Source organism: Teleopsis dalmanni, chromosome 2 (assembly GCF_002237135.1).
Source record: "Teleopsis dalmanni isolate 2A chromosome 2, ASM223713v2, whole genome shotgun sequence".
NCBI lineage: Eukaryota > Metazoa > Arthropoda > Insecta > Diptera > Diopsidae > Teleopsis > Teleopsis dalmanni.
In genome coordinates, this window is record NC_051847.1 from 76912102 (window position 1) to 76929149 (window position 17048).

General features: G+C 28.8%; 2 protein-coding genes across 6 annotated transcripts in view; one reads left to right on the plus strand and one right to left on the minus strand.

The window, feature by feature from the left end:
- LOC119678519 (solute carrier family 2, facilitated glucose transporter member 1-like) overlaps positions 1 to 17048 on the minus strand; it is a 45442-nt gene that overhangs the window by 22524 nt on the left and 5870 nt on the right. For 3 of the 5 annotated variants that reach the window (XR_005252341.1, XR_005252340.1, XM_038090380.1), the window contains exons 1-6: positions 12381 to 12535; positions 7163 to 7267; positions 6945 to 7105; positions 2296 to 2890; positions 2018 to 2230; positions 1850 to 1952 (exon numbers count right to left, since the gene is read on the minus strand). The exons of 1 other annotated variant lie outside the window; for it this stretch is intronic. Coding sequence is in view for 2 of the 4 variants with exons in the window: in XM_038090380.1 (XP_037946308.1) it covers positions 1850 to 1952; positions 2018 to 2230; positions 2296 to 2890; positions 6945 to 7105; positions 7163 to 7267; positions 12381 to 12485 (1282 nt within the window). In the remaining 2 variants the exon portion in view is untranslated. Of the gene's footprint in view, positions 1 to 1849; positions 1953 to 2017; positions 2231 to 2295; positions 2891 to 6944; positions 7106 to 7162; positions 7268 to 12380; positions 12536 to 17048 lie in introns of those variants that run through there. One more of the 5 variants, XM_038090384.1, reaches the window with a different exon arrangement.
- On the plus strand, positions 15353 to 16752 carry LOC119678521 (sugar transporter SWEET1). The gene is made up of 5 exons (XM_038090385.1): positions 15353 to 15689; positions 15750 to 15827; positions 15918 to 16144; positions 16202 to 16377; positions 16487 to 16752. Exons 1-5 carry the CDS (start codon positions 15613 to 15615, stop codon positions 16604 to 16606), a joined length of 678 nt encoding a protein of 225 aa, XP_037946313.1. The 5' UTR covers positions 15353 to 15612; the 3' UTR covers positions 16607 to 16752.

Sequence of the window (17048 nt, forward strand, 5' to 3'; positions counted from 1 at the left end):
TCCCTTTTTAAATAAAAAAAATTTAGGGATCTTACTGATTTGCCTTGCAGAAATATTAATATATTAATGGATTTGTTGGCGGGCCACTGTCGTTTAGGTAATCATTCCAGAATACTAATTGTTTCTTTCAATAAATGCTATTTCTTGCAGGTAATGCGATAAGACTAAGCTGTGAGGAAGACGAAAAATGTCTTTCGTGTCTGCTTTGTTATTATCCAGCGTATTTTTAAAGTTATTAAATAGAATATGAAATTACTGTTACTATGAGAATCAAAAAACCTCATTTTTGTATTTCATTAAAAATTCGATATGGTTGGTAACCCTTTAAGAACTATATGACAACAGAATTAGTTAATAGGTTTAATTGGATAGCTATAACAGTATATATGGAAACTTCTTCATATGGGGGAATTTTTGAAAACTAATTTAAAGTTCACTTGAGGCAGGGACAGAGCACTGAAGCTATATGCGAAAACAGACAGGCTGCCCTACTTAGCACTATCTAATCTTAGACTAATCACTAACCGCACGCGGCACGCAGATCTTTAATCAATCATTGAATAATCTCGAAGCTTATGAGGAATACACAAATTAATCAGTGAGATGGGTGGGACTCTGCAGAAACCCCTCAGCTATCAAAGAGCAAAAGTACCGAGATGGACTAACTCGGAAAAAAGGCTCAACATAATAATACTTGAGAAAGTTTAATTGAGAAAAATCAATTACATTACTGAATCTGTGTAAATGAGTAAAATGTGTACTACATCTGCTGTGTAACTGCCCGGCTCTCTCAAGAACGTGACAAAAATACTTGAAGGCTGTTAGTTTTACAAGACTGAAGCACATGCCTGAGGTTGCTGTTGAACTCTTAATACCATTCGCTAATAACACGCGCATCCTAATGTTGCACACTATCGCTAGAAATAAGATTATTAACGGTCTACGCGTGGCCTTTTTTGTCTGTCAGCTTAACCTAACCTAACCATCTGTAAAATGGTCCGAAACATTTTAGAGAGAGGGGATTTGAACTATAAACTATCTTCTGTATTTTTTGTATAGAAACTTAGCACATTTGCAGATCTTGATAACAAGGGATCTCTATCACATAATAATTTAATAAAATTATAATAAATGAAATGCCTATGTTAGTCACGGTCTTGTATTATATTTAGTTTTCGATTTAAATGAAGTTATGTGTGTGACTTAAAAATAGTTCATTTTCATGCAAATAATGTGACGCTATAGATTACGCACAAATATTGATAAAAGTCTTTATACTTAGTATGAGTAAAATGCGTTTCTATGAAATATACCACTAAGCAATTAATGAGTAGAATCATTAATGTATAACAGCTGTGGTTTTCAGCAATGCACAGGCTAATTTTCTGTTTGTTTGTTTATAAAATAATAATAAACAAATAGTTCCCCAATGCATAATAAAGCGAATATATGTATGTACACATATAAATATCTCAAGATTCGCAAATTTATAGTTGTAAACAAACAGACTTTAATTTATTTGGCGCACGCTGAAGTATCGGATAACGGCAGCGTTTGCAAGGGCAATGACTCCATAAAATCAATTAACGATGAAATATGAAATAAAAAATGAAAATTATTACAAATCAAAACAAATTGAATAACACAAGACCTATTACCAGACAACATCACGTGAATTTGTGTTGTGAAAAATGAAAACAAACTTAATTGAAATGAATTTTTAAACAAATTTGTGCAGAGATTGAAAGCAATAGAATGTCAGAAGCTTAATTGAATTACATTGTAAAATTGTAAATATGTTTCATGCTTTTAAACGCTTTAAGTTTAAATTTATGATATATCAACATACCTGCACCGATAAAGTATGGTATAGGACCAAGACCGAATTGATAGAAAAATATGTAGCCCATGATGCAGACAATGCAAGCAATGGCAAACCAATTGGCAGTTTCCTAAAGATAAACCAAAATAAATTATTATATTATAAAATAATTACAAAGTATATAGTTGAACTCACGATATAGTATAAAATGAAGGCAATGGCGAAAAGGAAGCCCGAGCATATCGCACTGGAGAACATCATTAACGGACGGCGATTTACTTTGGCCATTAGTACAGGCCCAAGAAATGAGGTAGCTAAATTAAGGCAACCAGCGCCAAGATTAGCCCATTCGGCTTGAGGAGTTGTAAGTCCAGCCTTTTCAAAAATTGATACTGAATAATAAAATATCTAAAAAAAAAATTTATTAGTTAATGCGAATGTATCTGTACATACATATTAGATTCATTACTTACTGCATTTATGCCGCTCAATTGTTGACCACCATGAAAACAACATACAATAACTAATGGTAATAACATTGCAGGATCTCGTAAAACCGCGCAAAAGCCGCTACTTTGTACTTTGTTATTAGCTTCAACTTCCATTTCTTCAATTTCGTTCTTAATTGCGTCCATGGCTTCAATGCCACGTAAACGTATCAATTCTCTACGTGCTTTCTCATGCTCTTTTTTCACAATATATAAATATTTTGGACTCTCTGGATAAATATACGATGGAGCATAACATATTACTACAAGTACTATGTAAAAACTCAAAGCATAGTGCCATTGATCTCCAGTTCCGAACACTTGACTTAAACTGAAAACTTGACCAACCACTACACCTCCTGTCACGCCAACTGCACAAAAGACGCCAAATGTGCCACGCAAAGCAAGTGGTGCAACTTCCGTTAAATACATTGGCAGTGATGCTGTGGTTAGACCTGACGCTAAGCCTACGAGTAGACGACCCAATAGCAACATTTCAACGGAAGTTGCCAAACGGCAAAAGAAAAACATCAAGGCACCTAATGTGAAGAGTAGACCACTGATTAAAAAGCAGCCTTTTCTGTGTAAAAGAAAATTTCATTTAATAATTCAAATGATAAACAAATGTTTTTGTTTGTTATTGTATTTTTCCTTGTATTTTTGATTGGTCACTATTTTAAAAATTAGAAACTAAAAAAATAAAAAATTCACTTAATAAAGAAATAAAAAAAAAATTTTGTTGTTACAATTCACTACTATTCGAAACCTCTCTATTAAAAATAAAAAACAATAACATATTCCTTATTTGTGGGTTGTGCCCAAGAACAGTAACAATACCATTGTTCACCATAATTTGACTCCTTACGATTTCATCAACGTTTTTTAAGCTTTATTTGAAGGACTCAAGAACCTACGCGATTTAGCAACCAAGCAGAGATAATAAAAAATTGTATGTAGCTTTGAATGATATACAAAAGTATAAGTATAAAAAATTGTTGGTAGGTAGTTGCTAGTTGGTAGGAAATATTTTTATTAGCCAATTAACCGAAAACAGATCTAATAGACAATCAAATGCTTAATGAATAGTAGTTGTATAAATTTGTATGCAAACAATTATTTTAGTTTAGTGTTATTGCAATGGTTCACGGGTCTACTTTTCACAATCACAAGTGTGTATAAAGAACTTATGCGACTCACCTCTCACAATAAGGACTCTAAAATCAAGTATACTTATGTTCCAACCTAGGTTTCTTCGTCTGGACCCGGGGTGATTTCTTTTAAAATTTTCCTATCCACCCTTCTCTTTTATTACCCTTCCACCTACCTTCAAGCATCACCTATCCCATTCTAACCCATGTATTCGTCTTGTAAAAACTTGCACTTTTTTGACTTTTAGATCCCAAAAGGTTACAACAATAACAAAATGATGTTGCAACAACAAACTCTTCTCACTTTTCGTTTGTCAATAAAGCATTACAAATTTTTACCGTTCTATATTTCAACTAAGTTGAAATTGGTAGTTGTAGTAGTTTAAAGTGGTTTCTTTGCGCTAACAGTCATTATTTTAATAGATATAGATATTAGCTATAGATATCAGTAGCTTTACCAAGACTGTGCCAAGGAGGAGAATATACTAGAAAATATATTTTTTAGTACAGTTGTCGCAGTTTAATAAATTATTGTATTAAATTTTCAAGGGGTGTGTATCCCCAACCTCTCCTATCTGAATACACCACTGGCGGACATTTTTTTTATCAGATTTTTTTATAAAAACTAGTATTACATCTAAAACTGTAAATCATTTCTAAAACCATACATATGTATTATGCAAAATTTGAATAGATATAAAAAATATATACAGAGATCTCTACATGGATAACCCTGTTAAATGAACATCTCTTTCAGGCAGATAATTTTTTTAAAAATACAGGTAAACTTCTACAACTCGAACTTCTATAACTCGAATTTTTTATAACTCAAACTAAATAGAGTACAACAGGATTTAGAGAGCAAATTACATACAATTGCAAAAAAAATTCTTTAACTCGAAGTCTCCATTAATCGAACCTTTTCTTTGCAAAATAGTACTTAGAGTTATGGAAGTTTGACTGTAATTTTATTTTTATGATATTTTGTAATAATTTGACCTCTTTTGCTTTAAATAGAAAATCTTGAGAAATCATGAGTATACACTCAAGGTTATTTTAATTGTGCAAGTATATAAGTAACAATGTACAGTAATCCCCCCTATAACGCGAGGGCGTGATAGGAAAAGACGTTATAGGGGTATTTTCGTGTACCCCCTATACACACATGCAAAGGTACACGAAGCTTAATATAAACTGTACAAGTCCCCGCTTTATATAGGGGAATGCCCGTGTTATATGGGGGATTGAAATCGCGTCATATGAAAACATGTTATAGGGGTAGCGCGTTGTAGGAGATTACTATATATACAGTAATCCCCCTATGGCGGATAGACTCATATATTTTTAGAGATTTTATTAACTAAAACTCATATGTATTACAAGTAAGGTATCATAATGAAATTTTTTATTAAGAAACATCTTTCTTAATTAAAAGAAGTTTTTTACAATTGATATAACATATAATTTATTTGGTTCATAAAATCCCTTTGTTTGAATAAAATGTTTAATAAATTTATATAAATTTTATTATTGTCTGCTTTCTAAATAAATAAAATTGGACTATTAAGTTTTATATGTTAACTTATAATTTAAACAAAAATAAGTTAATTAAAGTAACCCAATAAACTATAAACATTTTTAATCGTTTAATAAATATTGTTATAAAAACTGCAAAGTGCATTCTTTTGTACCAAGATAACATTTTACAATACGGAGAGACTTTTAGTGAATAGTAAAGGAGTAACTAACTTTTTAGTAAATTTTCATACACTTATCACAAGGTTTTTAAAATTGTTATTTAAAGCAATAATCTACCAATAGAAATGGTTAATATAAATAGACCATAAACACAATAATATAATCTAATAGTTGAAAATTAGTGCACCAAGGGCGTTGCAATATTAATTTGTTAATCTATTAAAATTTTAAATTTAATTTTAATTTAAAAATTTTAAATTTTTAAAAAAAAATTTTTAATTTAGTTTTTATTTTGGCCATAACAAATTGTTATTGAGTTTCGGCTAAGCTTTGGTTTCTTCTTAGTGCTTGAATTGTTCTTTTTTAAGTTATATACCATTATTAATATAATATTGATATAGTAAATTAGTAGCGGAGAGAAATACATTTGACAGAAATATCACCATCGAACATGAATACGTATATAACTGTGTGGAAACTTGGCATAGCATAATACCTTAAAATATTGATGCGATAATTAATCACATGAGTGCTTCTTATAAGCATTTTATACTTGTACTACTAACGTAAGTGCGTCGGTACCTACTTACGTCGTTTTCGTTTGGCAAATCTGGGATAACTACTTCAATCGAGATTCACTCTTAGTGCACTTTTCAATTTTGATTAGTAAAACTCGAGCAAAATATATAACACTCGAGATTAATTTTATTAATTTATTAATTTATTTATTAATTTAATTTATAACACTAGATATTTTGATTTGCTGTAGAGTAGCAAGATTACCCTGAAATTAGCAGCTGTTCTATATAACTTGACAAATCAAATGTGATTCGATTCAATATATATATTTATGATCATGTAAATGTCTACTAACAGTACTATAAAAATATTAGATTTTTCCAAAATTGTTCGATTGGGCAACAAAATTTGACAAATCGAGAGTATATCTAGTTTGAATCCAGATTTACCAATTGAAAACGCCATTATTCCTATGAGTATGTAAAATGCAAATATAGGGTTTTTTTATATCAGAATAGAATATTAAGAACAGCTTAATAGAAAAATATCTAGTATTTACTTGTATCGAAATATGCCTATTTAATCCTTTAAGAGTAAGTGTCGAGATCACTGCAGATTGATGACTGGTACTTTAACGGAAATTGTCTTGTAAGAGAAAGCGTCCACAATATTAAATTAGCCATAGATAAAAATTCCGAGAAATATAATATGCTTGAAACAAACGAAAATTTAGAGAATGTGTAGGTTCCAAAAACGACCGGGTCTATGTCCCAGAGTCACTCGTTGCCAACGAGACCAAATGCCGTTTAACACCTCCCAAAGGAACTACACAAGCAGATCCCAATGGGTTACAACAACAACAAGAGAATGTGCATTTCGATATCTGGGTTCGGCAATGATACTAATAAAACGTTTTGGTATAATCCAATATAACAATTTGGAGGAAATACCCAAACAGAGTGCTGACGTACCTAATTCTTGAATTTGCGATTAATATGCATACTAAAAAGAACAGTAAAATATCGTCACAATTGCCCAGTTCACATGTCTTTATAAATCAAGGTAACGCATACCAAGTAAATATTATTTTGTATTATTTGTATAAATGTATTATTTTTATACATAAATTTTATAAACACAACGTTCAATTCACCTTGCAATTACCTTTCACTAATGCCAATGATAAGAATACTTCACTGATAATAATCGCTAATCATTTAAATGCGTTATATTTACAATATTATCAAATCGAAATATGTATGTACTCACCTGCCGAATTTATTAGCAGCCCAAGCGCCACCTAGCGAGCCAATGGCACCACCCACTAAAAATATCGAAACGATCGAAGACCATAATATATCAATACCGGACTCACTTAAATAAGCATCATACCGAGTAATCAGAGTTTCATTACACCAAACTTTTATCAACTAAAACAAATTATATTTTTGTTAATAAATTTAATATAAAAATATATAAAATCTTACATTCGCTGGACTGTTTATGACGCCAATGCAATAGCCTACCGGCACGGCGGAACCAAATGTAGTGGCATAACCTACCAGAGATAGAAGTTTTCCCCATTGCGGTTTCTGAAAAAATTTATAAATAAATCTAATTTTTTACTAAAAAATTAAAATATGTCTGGCTTTGAAACGGAAATGAAAAGTAGCAGAAATCTGTAAGTTTAGTTGAAGTCAAAGTTCATTTCTGAAGTTAGATTTAATTATAAAATATGAATAATGTGTTTTTAATTTAGTAAGAGGTCAATAATAGCGTCATAATAATAAATCACTGATATGAAATCTTTTTTTTTTCGAAATTATATACTAAAAATTCGCATTGAAAAAAATATTATCGCATTTTTCCTTTTATTAATAATTTGCGAAATAAATTCCTTTGCAATTATTTAAAGAAAAAAATAAATTAAGATTAAAAAAAAACTTACATTTTTACTGTAGACATAAAGAAATATTTAAATATTTAAATGAATATAAGCTTATTTCAACGTAGTAATTCTAATTTATATGCTTGTAACAGACAACTGCGATTATACGAATATCGAAGGATTGACTTTTATATCATTTATTGTAATGATGTCTATATAATGATTTTTTGCCTTTATCTAAGCTTAGTAATAAGATATATCTCATTCTCAACTGGTAGATGTAATCATATATATCTTTATCTAAGCTTGGTAATAAGATTTATCTCATTCTCAACTGGTAGATGTAGTCATATATATCTTTATCTCAGCTTGGTAATAGGATTTATCTCATTCTCAACTAATAGATGTAGTCATATATATCCTTATCTAAGCTTGGTATTAAGATTTATTTCATTCTCAACTGATAGATGTAGTCATATATGTCTTTATCTAAGCTTGGTATTAAGATTTATCTCATTCTCAACTGATAGGTGTAGTCATATATATCTTTATCTAAGCTTGGTATTAAGATTTATCTCATTCTCAACTGAAAGATGTAGTCATATATATCTATATCTAAGCTTGGCATTAAGATTTATCTCATTCTCAACTGATAGATGTAGTTATATATATCTTTATCTAAGCTTGGTAATAGCATTTATCTTATTCCCAACTGATAGATGTAGTCATATATATCTTAATCTAAGCTTGGTATTAAGATTTATCTCGTTCTCAACTGATAGGTGTAGTCATATAATACATTGTAGGTATTATATGACAGGTAGGTTAGAGGTTGGAATAGCGGACTTGAGTCTACTTGAGCTCAAATGATGGCCTATTACGGTACCATAGGAATAGCATTGGTACGTACATAGATTTAAATCAATATACAGCCAACACCGAAAAAGGTAACGACTCCTACAAAACATATATTTTCAAATAAATATTAATCTTTCCAAAAAATACTCTATTTGTTTTCTGGAATATATTGTTTAGAATACAATAGGAATTTAGTTACCTAACGAACGAATGTATTCAGAATATGGCAACCTAATTAGATTATTTTATACTACAACCACCTTTAAGGTAGCAGAAGAATATAAATTTAAATCTTTGCAGGAAACTCTATTTAATAGTTAAGTTCACGAACATATAGTTTAGAATAGAATAGGAATTTAGGCTTAAAGTAATGGAATTTGCAATATTGCCAGCAGACAAATAAATTCTTTTTTTACTGCAACAATCTTTAATACAACAGAAACTTTTAAATATAAATCTTTGCAAGAAATATTCTATTTGATAGTTAAACTCTAAAACATATTGCTTAGAATAGAATAGAAATTTAGGCTCCCAAGGCGTGTAGGCAAAATATGGCAACCTATGGAATTTGCAATACTCCCATCACAGTAGATAAATAATAATAATTTTTTACTGCAACAACCTCTAAGAGAGCACAAGTTTATAAATTCAAGTTTTTGCAAAAAATATTCTATTTCATAGTTGAACACTAAAACATATTGTTTAGAATAGCAATTTAGACACCCAGTGAAGCAGTGTAAGAAACATATGGCAACCTTAATAGGTTTTTTATGCTGCAACAATTTTTAAACGAAAATATGAATCTAAATTTAAATCTTTCAGGAAATACACTATTTAATAGTTGAGGTCTTGAATATATAGTTTAGAATACAGAATGGATTTAGACTTCCAGTACAGAAGATTAAGCACAGTATCGCAATGTAAATACATTATTTTGTGCTACAACAATCTTTACGCAAATAGTAGCATTTATATTATATAGAATAGATGAGGATGTATGCAGAATATTTATTTGACAGTTGATATATAAAATTTAAGAAGCTTATCTCATATGATTAAAAATTTTAATATTATTGAACTGTATTTCAAAGAACATATAGAATCATATCGAATTAAATCTTTGCAAGAAATATTCTATTTGAGAGTGAAGGTCTTGAATATATGCATAGTATAGAATAGAAACTTAAGTTTTCAGTGAATCAGATTACTGCCACCTTATAAGAATTATTGGAAATATATCTAATACAGGTTTTTATATATTTTTTTTATCCAGTTATAGGTCACTTTTAGTTAAAATTAAAACTCAACGTTTCTTTAATATTTTTTTTATATATTCTATATTTCGACTCTGCTTGAGAGTCATCATCAGGATAAGGAACTAACATAAATTAATATTAATGAAATTTATATCTAAGCGTCATCCTCTTCATTCTATTGTCTATATTGCACTGAATATCAAATACATAATTTAGAATAGAATAGATTTAGCTCTCTATTCTGGAACAATATTCTGGAGCAGAATATTGCAATTTATAAGATACTATGTACCGTTATGAATATGTATAGTAAAGGGAAAAAGGATATATATAAAGATTGTATATTTAATAGATATTTCATTTGAGTGCCACTTGTTAACAGAAACATCCTAAAATAATGTTATAAACATGGTCTATCAATCAAGAGATATATTTATATATAAAGATACGTTTAAATCGTTACTAATGGGTATGAATGATATAAAGCACATATATACCTACCATATATAGTGTTAGTTAAGTAGTATATTAAAAACATTAATTGCGTTGAAAATTAATATGATATGAATGATTATTATAACTACTCGTAGAACATATAATTTTGTTCAATCCAACTCTTATCTACTTAAAAATTTTTTTAGAACTAATCAAGGTTTGCCACTTTTCATACATAACTAATATAAAGTACAAACATCTAAAAATCTAGAGAAGAAAATAAATATTATTTTGCTCTTTGTACTTCAACTGTTGCAACATACGAAACCAAGTAAATGCCAGAGTGTGTTTCGAGATTTTTTTTCTTCTTGAACATTTTTAATTGAGTTTTTCACCATTATAGTAACTTTCAAGCAAAAATTCTGAGAACATAAAAAGCAACTAAATTAAATTTGAGAGAGGACAGGACGGCCTAAGAATATTAAATGTAATATTTAAATGTAAATATTAAATGGAACATAGAGTAATTTTCATCAACCGTTAATAGCAATACTTACATTACAATAGATCGCAGGGTCCAAGTGAATTGATCAATTGAACGGTCTACAACAGTTGCCTAACCTAGTCTAACCTACTCTTTACAATATTCAACACCAACCTATAAGCCAATGTAGATGAAGATTCTTGTCAGATTATTAGATTCACCTGGTCCAAATTGAACAAATTTCTCAGCTGTTTCAACTTCAAACTTCAACTACCATCTTACGACTTTTATTGGGGCTGTGGCTCCGTAGCAGAGTAGGAAATTGTACTTCACTTCATTGACTACGGAAAGATTCAAACTTTTTGGGAATTCTTTTTAAATTGAATCGATAGTTCTCTCATTTTTTAAAATCAGATACAGAGCCAACTTTATAGACTTGACTTATAGATTGTTTGTCTTTTACTTGAATGATGAAGTCGCGCGAAAAAAAAAGAAACTGTATTCCACCTCATAGCACTTATAGTACTCAACATTAACTAGGATAAGATTCAAAAGTTTTAGTGCCCTTTTTCCTTTTGAACTGACAGAGATGTCATCTTTATAGCTAACTTTATAGGCTTGTCAGAATGATTCCCTTCTATTTGAATGGAAGAATAGCGTTGAAGAAGAGGAAACTGTACTTTATTTCACGTTTCAGTGCGTATCATAGATTAAGAGAAGATTTATAATCTTTGGGGCCCTTTTGCTTTCTAAACTCAAAGAAATGTTATTTTTTTAATTTAGAAACATAACTAACTTTATAGAATAATTATATTTGTTCCCTTTTGCTTGAACGAAGAAATCGCATGGAAGAGGAAACTGAAACTAAAATTCAAAACTTTTAAGGCCCTTATTCTTTCTGACCTGACAAATATGTCCTCTTTTAAAATCAAAGACATGGCTTATTTTATAGACTTTTAAGTTTACTTGGCTTTTACTTGGATGAGGAAATAAAATGATCGCAATCGAGAAGATTCAAAACTTTTAAGGCCCCTATTCTTTCTGACCTGACAAAGACATTTCTTACTTTATAGACTTTTTGAATTAAAGGGAATTAAATGATCGCAATCAAGAGATTCAAAACTTTTGAGGGCCCCTATTCTTTCTGACCTGACAGAGATGTCTACTTATAGATTGGTTCTCTTTCACTTTAATGATGAAGTCGGGAAAAATGCTGCTGTTAGTGCACAAGATGCTTCTGGCTCTGCTTATCAGGATGGTCATAAAGTTTTAACGTTGCGGACATAATCATAACGGGTCATTATTTCAACACACATGTACTTTGGTGCACAAGGCTGTCACTTCAAACTAATCTACCCATTTTCCATATCTAACTCTTTACTTCTAATAAATTTATTACGTGTTTTTTTTAAAGTATATCAAATTGTAATAAACAATGCTAAATTATGAAGTTTCTTATGATAATAAAAATCAATATTTTGTATTTTTGTGTGTTATTTATAAACAATTGAGGTTAATGACATTAAATTCACTCATTGGAGCAAAAAAAAATGCATGACGGTGCGTATAAACATTATTTGAATTAGTGTATAAATTTAAGAAATTAATAAACAAATAAATAAATAATAAAATATGTGGGTTAGTATAAATAAATATTAAATATTTATGCTTTCAGAATAGAGCAGAGTAAAGAAAGTAATTGTGTTCTTAAGAAATTAGAAAGTATTATGTGTCAAGCGTGTAAAGCGTGAAGATATTGTGTAAAGAATTGACTTTGGACGCACCTGGTTGAGTTCCGTCTGGCGTGGCTTTTTAATTAAATCAGCATTGACGTTATTTGATATTTCCACTGTGGTTCGTGCATAAAGTGCATTTTTCTCATTTTCCATAATTTTAAAATAAAAATTTCTTACACTATTTGCGGAAGTTTATTTTTATATTAAAAGCAAATTAAAATCACTTTGGAACAAAGGAAATTAATTTTAAATTATATTTTTTTTTTTATTTTATTTCTTATTAATATTGTGCAATTATCACAGTTTTTCGTTAATTAATTTACATAAACGCATTTATGTGTAAAAAAAAAAAAATAATTATATACATATATATATATATATTATCTTGCATACATTATAGCGCGACGTTCACATCAATCACTTCTTGTTAAGCACATTTGCACAGTTTTTACAAAATAATTTAATTCCATATGTTTTTATTGAAAAAACATATATACATATTTTTTGTTTACTAAAAAGCCGAACACAACACGTGGAGTCCTTATTTATCCTCCATAAAAGCAAATAACATTTATTTACCAACCAACCAACAACAATTATCCAACGGCAAAAGTCAAAACCCAAATGAACAAGAAGCAAGAGAATAAATTCCAATTTTCAAAATATTTTTCTCTTCAATTTGCTTTCCCCTTCCGAAGAGCAACAGCTGTTATTGTTTTTTTGTTTACTTTATTTTAAAGCGCATGGTTGCATTTATATAGGCTCGCAGCCAGTATACACGGGAGCAATTTATATACATTGAATTTTGTATAGTTTTGTATTTTAATTTATTCTTATAATTAAATACATTATTTTCTCTTTGTTTATTATCAAGAATTATCAAAAAAAATCAAAGAAAGAAAGAATCTAAAAAAACTGACTCGTTTAGCGAAAGACCAATTAAAAACTGTAAGTTATTTTAAAGCTTACCTTACACGATTTTACACTTATTCAGCGGTCTTGCATGAGAGTGAGAAGTTGTTAAATCTCTCTCGCATAATTGCTATAGAAATCACATGTAAAGCTCTCCAAAAAAATCTTGCTTTGTTTTACCCACTAGGAAATCAATGCCAATATGTGACTATATGATAATTGCATGCCGTGAATGTTGTGAATTAAAGAATGTAAGAATATATATCGAAGAATGAATTATATTTATTTACAAAGTTTTAGCACATTTACATTGCTTGATTAAGGAAACTAGATTAAGTAGATAAGTATTATTAAACGACACCATTTAAAGTATGTTCCCATTGCAGTTGTTAAAATAGTTTATTTTATTTAGGCCGCTAATGAAATTTGATTAACCATACAAAGAGCTTTCGTGGTTTTGTAACAGTGCAAAATATATTTCCCAAGAAGGAAATTATCAAAAGTTGACGCATTCAACACATGAAACAAAATATTAACAAATAAGAAACAAATATTTTTTGAAATGTTTGATTTTTATAAATATTAATTAATTAATTAATTAATCTCTGCTAACAATACAAAACTAAATATTTTCTGTTAACAATTAAAATGTAAACAAACAAAAGCTCTCCCAGAGCTTTTGCAGAACATTTTGACACATAAAAGCTTTTTCACATGCATAAATCAACTTATGCCAATGAAATAAATTTTTGCTGAAAATAACCTTTTATAACAGTGTTCGTAAAGTTTACTCATGAAAAAAAATAATATGCCTTACCAATAACATTTCGGGATTGTATATCTTTAGATATAAAAATAGCCATAGCACTGTATACTTTGAGGTCATGGGCCTATCATACACCTTTATGCAATAAACTTTATTTGCTAAAAAATATAATGTGAATTATGGATGATTTGTTTGAGTTAGTATTATTCAGAATCTCTACTTTATTCTGTGAGTGGATCTTTTAGTCTCCGACTAGAATATAAAATGATTTAAATTCATGAAATTTAAGCATCCTAGGACATGTTACGCAGGTGTTAAAATAATCATTAATCACTATATTTTTGCTTGTTTTCGATGTAAATTAGAAAATTTAAAGTAACAATAATCTGATTATCATTTAATTGCCGGCGTCAGATGACTATAATTTATACGTTACTGTGTGTTATTGTTAGATAAATCCTATCAATCGTAATATTCTAGTATTCCTAATATTAGGAATTCTCCTGTTGAAGGCAAAAGCGAAATTTGCCGAAATACGTACAGAAATATACTAAAAATTAAATCGATATAAAACATAATATTCTTAAAAAAATAAAACAGATTTAAAAATAATTTTGACTCAACAACTCAAAAATTAAAAATAAAATTACCAAAAATATAGATTTCCTGCAAAAATCTACATTTCCCAATGAAAATCATTATAAGATAATTACATTAATTTTTTATAAGCTGAAAACTTTTGCTTGAAAATCGTAATTATCTTCCACGTATAAACTCAGTAATTGATTACTTATAAATGATTTTTTTTCAAGCAGCAAATAAATTAAGGAGGTTTTTCGAACAGTAGTGAAACTACAACAACAAAAATTCATTTTATATTATTTTAATTAATTGAATTTTTGGCTGACCATACAGCTGTTTCGAGTATTGCCAAATACCCATCATCAGTGGTCTTGGAAATAATTCTTGTATTTAATTATTCGTAAGTAATCGAATTCATGTCCTGCCAAATTTAAAGCTCAAAATCAGCGCACCTTAACCAACTGATCCAAAGCCGTACTTGACTTTTTATGTTCGCATATTTTTTTGGAGTTTTGTTACTTTTGCTATGAATATTTTTATTAACAATTTTACTTGCTGTGTTTATATTAGAACGAAATCAAAACCAGCTGTAGAATAATTGAATTAATTAATGATATTTCTATTTTTATAAAAAAAAAAATACGATAAAAAATATAAATATTTTTTCAATAATTTTATTTAAATGGTAAAAATGGAAATAGCGATTTGAATCGTTAACGATTCAATCGTTACGTACTGTTTTTACTTAAATTTAAGCACACGGCAACCCTGTTATTTGTTTACGTGTTCCTCCGAATTTTTGTTTTTATTTCAAGTTTCTGCGAGAATGAAAGTTGTCAAAGCTGTCGTCGAGTTGGCTGCTGATATTTGTTTTCGGTTTTAGTGCTTAGTTTGAACTAACAAATAAAATGTATAGCATTTTGCTTAACTAATTAACAATTATCTTATATGTTTATTAAATTTTTTCATGTAATTTGTATTAAAATAAAAAAAAAAAATTTTTTAATTTAAAAAAAAAACATGCAAATTCCAAACTTGGTATCGCTGTTAGAGACGACAGCGGTAATTACAACGGTTTTTCAATACTTATCAGGAGCGTGAGTAATCTTAAGTATGCACGCTTTTATCTAATAATTACTTTTTAACTAATTAAACAGCATAGTATGTCACAAATATATGCAAAAGAAAAGCACGGGCGACTCTTCTGGCTTTCCGTTCATATGTGGCTTTTTATCGTAAGTCTTGTAAAAAAAAAAAACACTTGGAATAACAATTTTAACAATTTTTAATTTAATTTAAATGTATGTACATATTTTTTTAATTAGCTGTAGTCTCTGGTTACGCTATGGCTGCTTTACTAATGAGCAGACTATTGCTTTTGTCAACATAATTGGCGCTATGCTGTTTTTTATGTATGCGGTTTTATACTATATATTCACCGTCAATAAAAAACCGTACCTAAAACAATTCTCTGCAGTACTGCTCATTTTATTAGCTGTTATATTATATACAAATCAGGAAACAGATAATGATAAGGCTGTAAAAATAATGGGTTTGTGAGATTCATTAAAAAATTGCTTTAACTATTAAATATGTTTGTATATTTTAGGTATAGTGTGTTGCATTGTAACTGTGGGATTCTTTGCGGCTCCACTAACAATGTTAATGCACGTGATACGAGTTAAAAACTCAGAGAGTTTGCCTTTTCCACTAATATCGATGTCATTTTTAGTTTCCCTTCAGTGGCTGATATATGGCGTTATTATATCGGATTCATTTATACAAGTATATATTATTGTTATACTATAATTATATAAAATACTATAATTATGTAAAATACTATATTTATATAAAATACTTTAATTATTTGTTATTAATCAAAATTTCTTTATAGATTCCCAATTTTCTTGGTTGTATGCTATCAATATTACAATTGTGCCTGTTTGTCGTTTATCCGCCAAAAACTTTTTCAGGACAAGCTTATAAACTGGTTGACCAAACAGTTATTTACTGAGCCAATTAGATATATGTATATTATAATTTATATTAAAATTAAATTTAAACTCAAAAATATATTGCTTTTTATATAAGCGTCTTAAAGAATTTAAACCATGCCAACATTCTATGTTTACATATAAAATTGTCAATATATATCTCTCTTATGTTTTAATAAATTAGTTTATAAAAATTTTATTGGAATATGTGTATTTTATATTGAAAGAGATATATGATATATTATACGTTAATACTGTTTGATAAAATAATATTTAAGTTTTAATAAAAGGACAAATGTCTGCATGTTATAAAGAAAAGACTAAGTTAAAAGAATTTTGTTTTACTTAAATAAGTTAAGATTTTTAAACTACAGATTGTGAAATTTAAGTTGCTATATATATTAAATACAACTCATTTGACAAATTATATAGATAATTATTGTAGCTATTAAAATTAGTTTA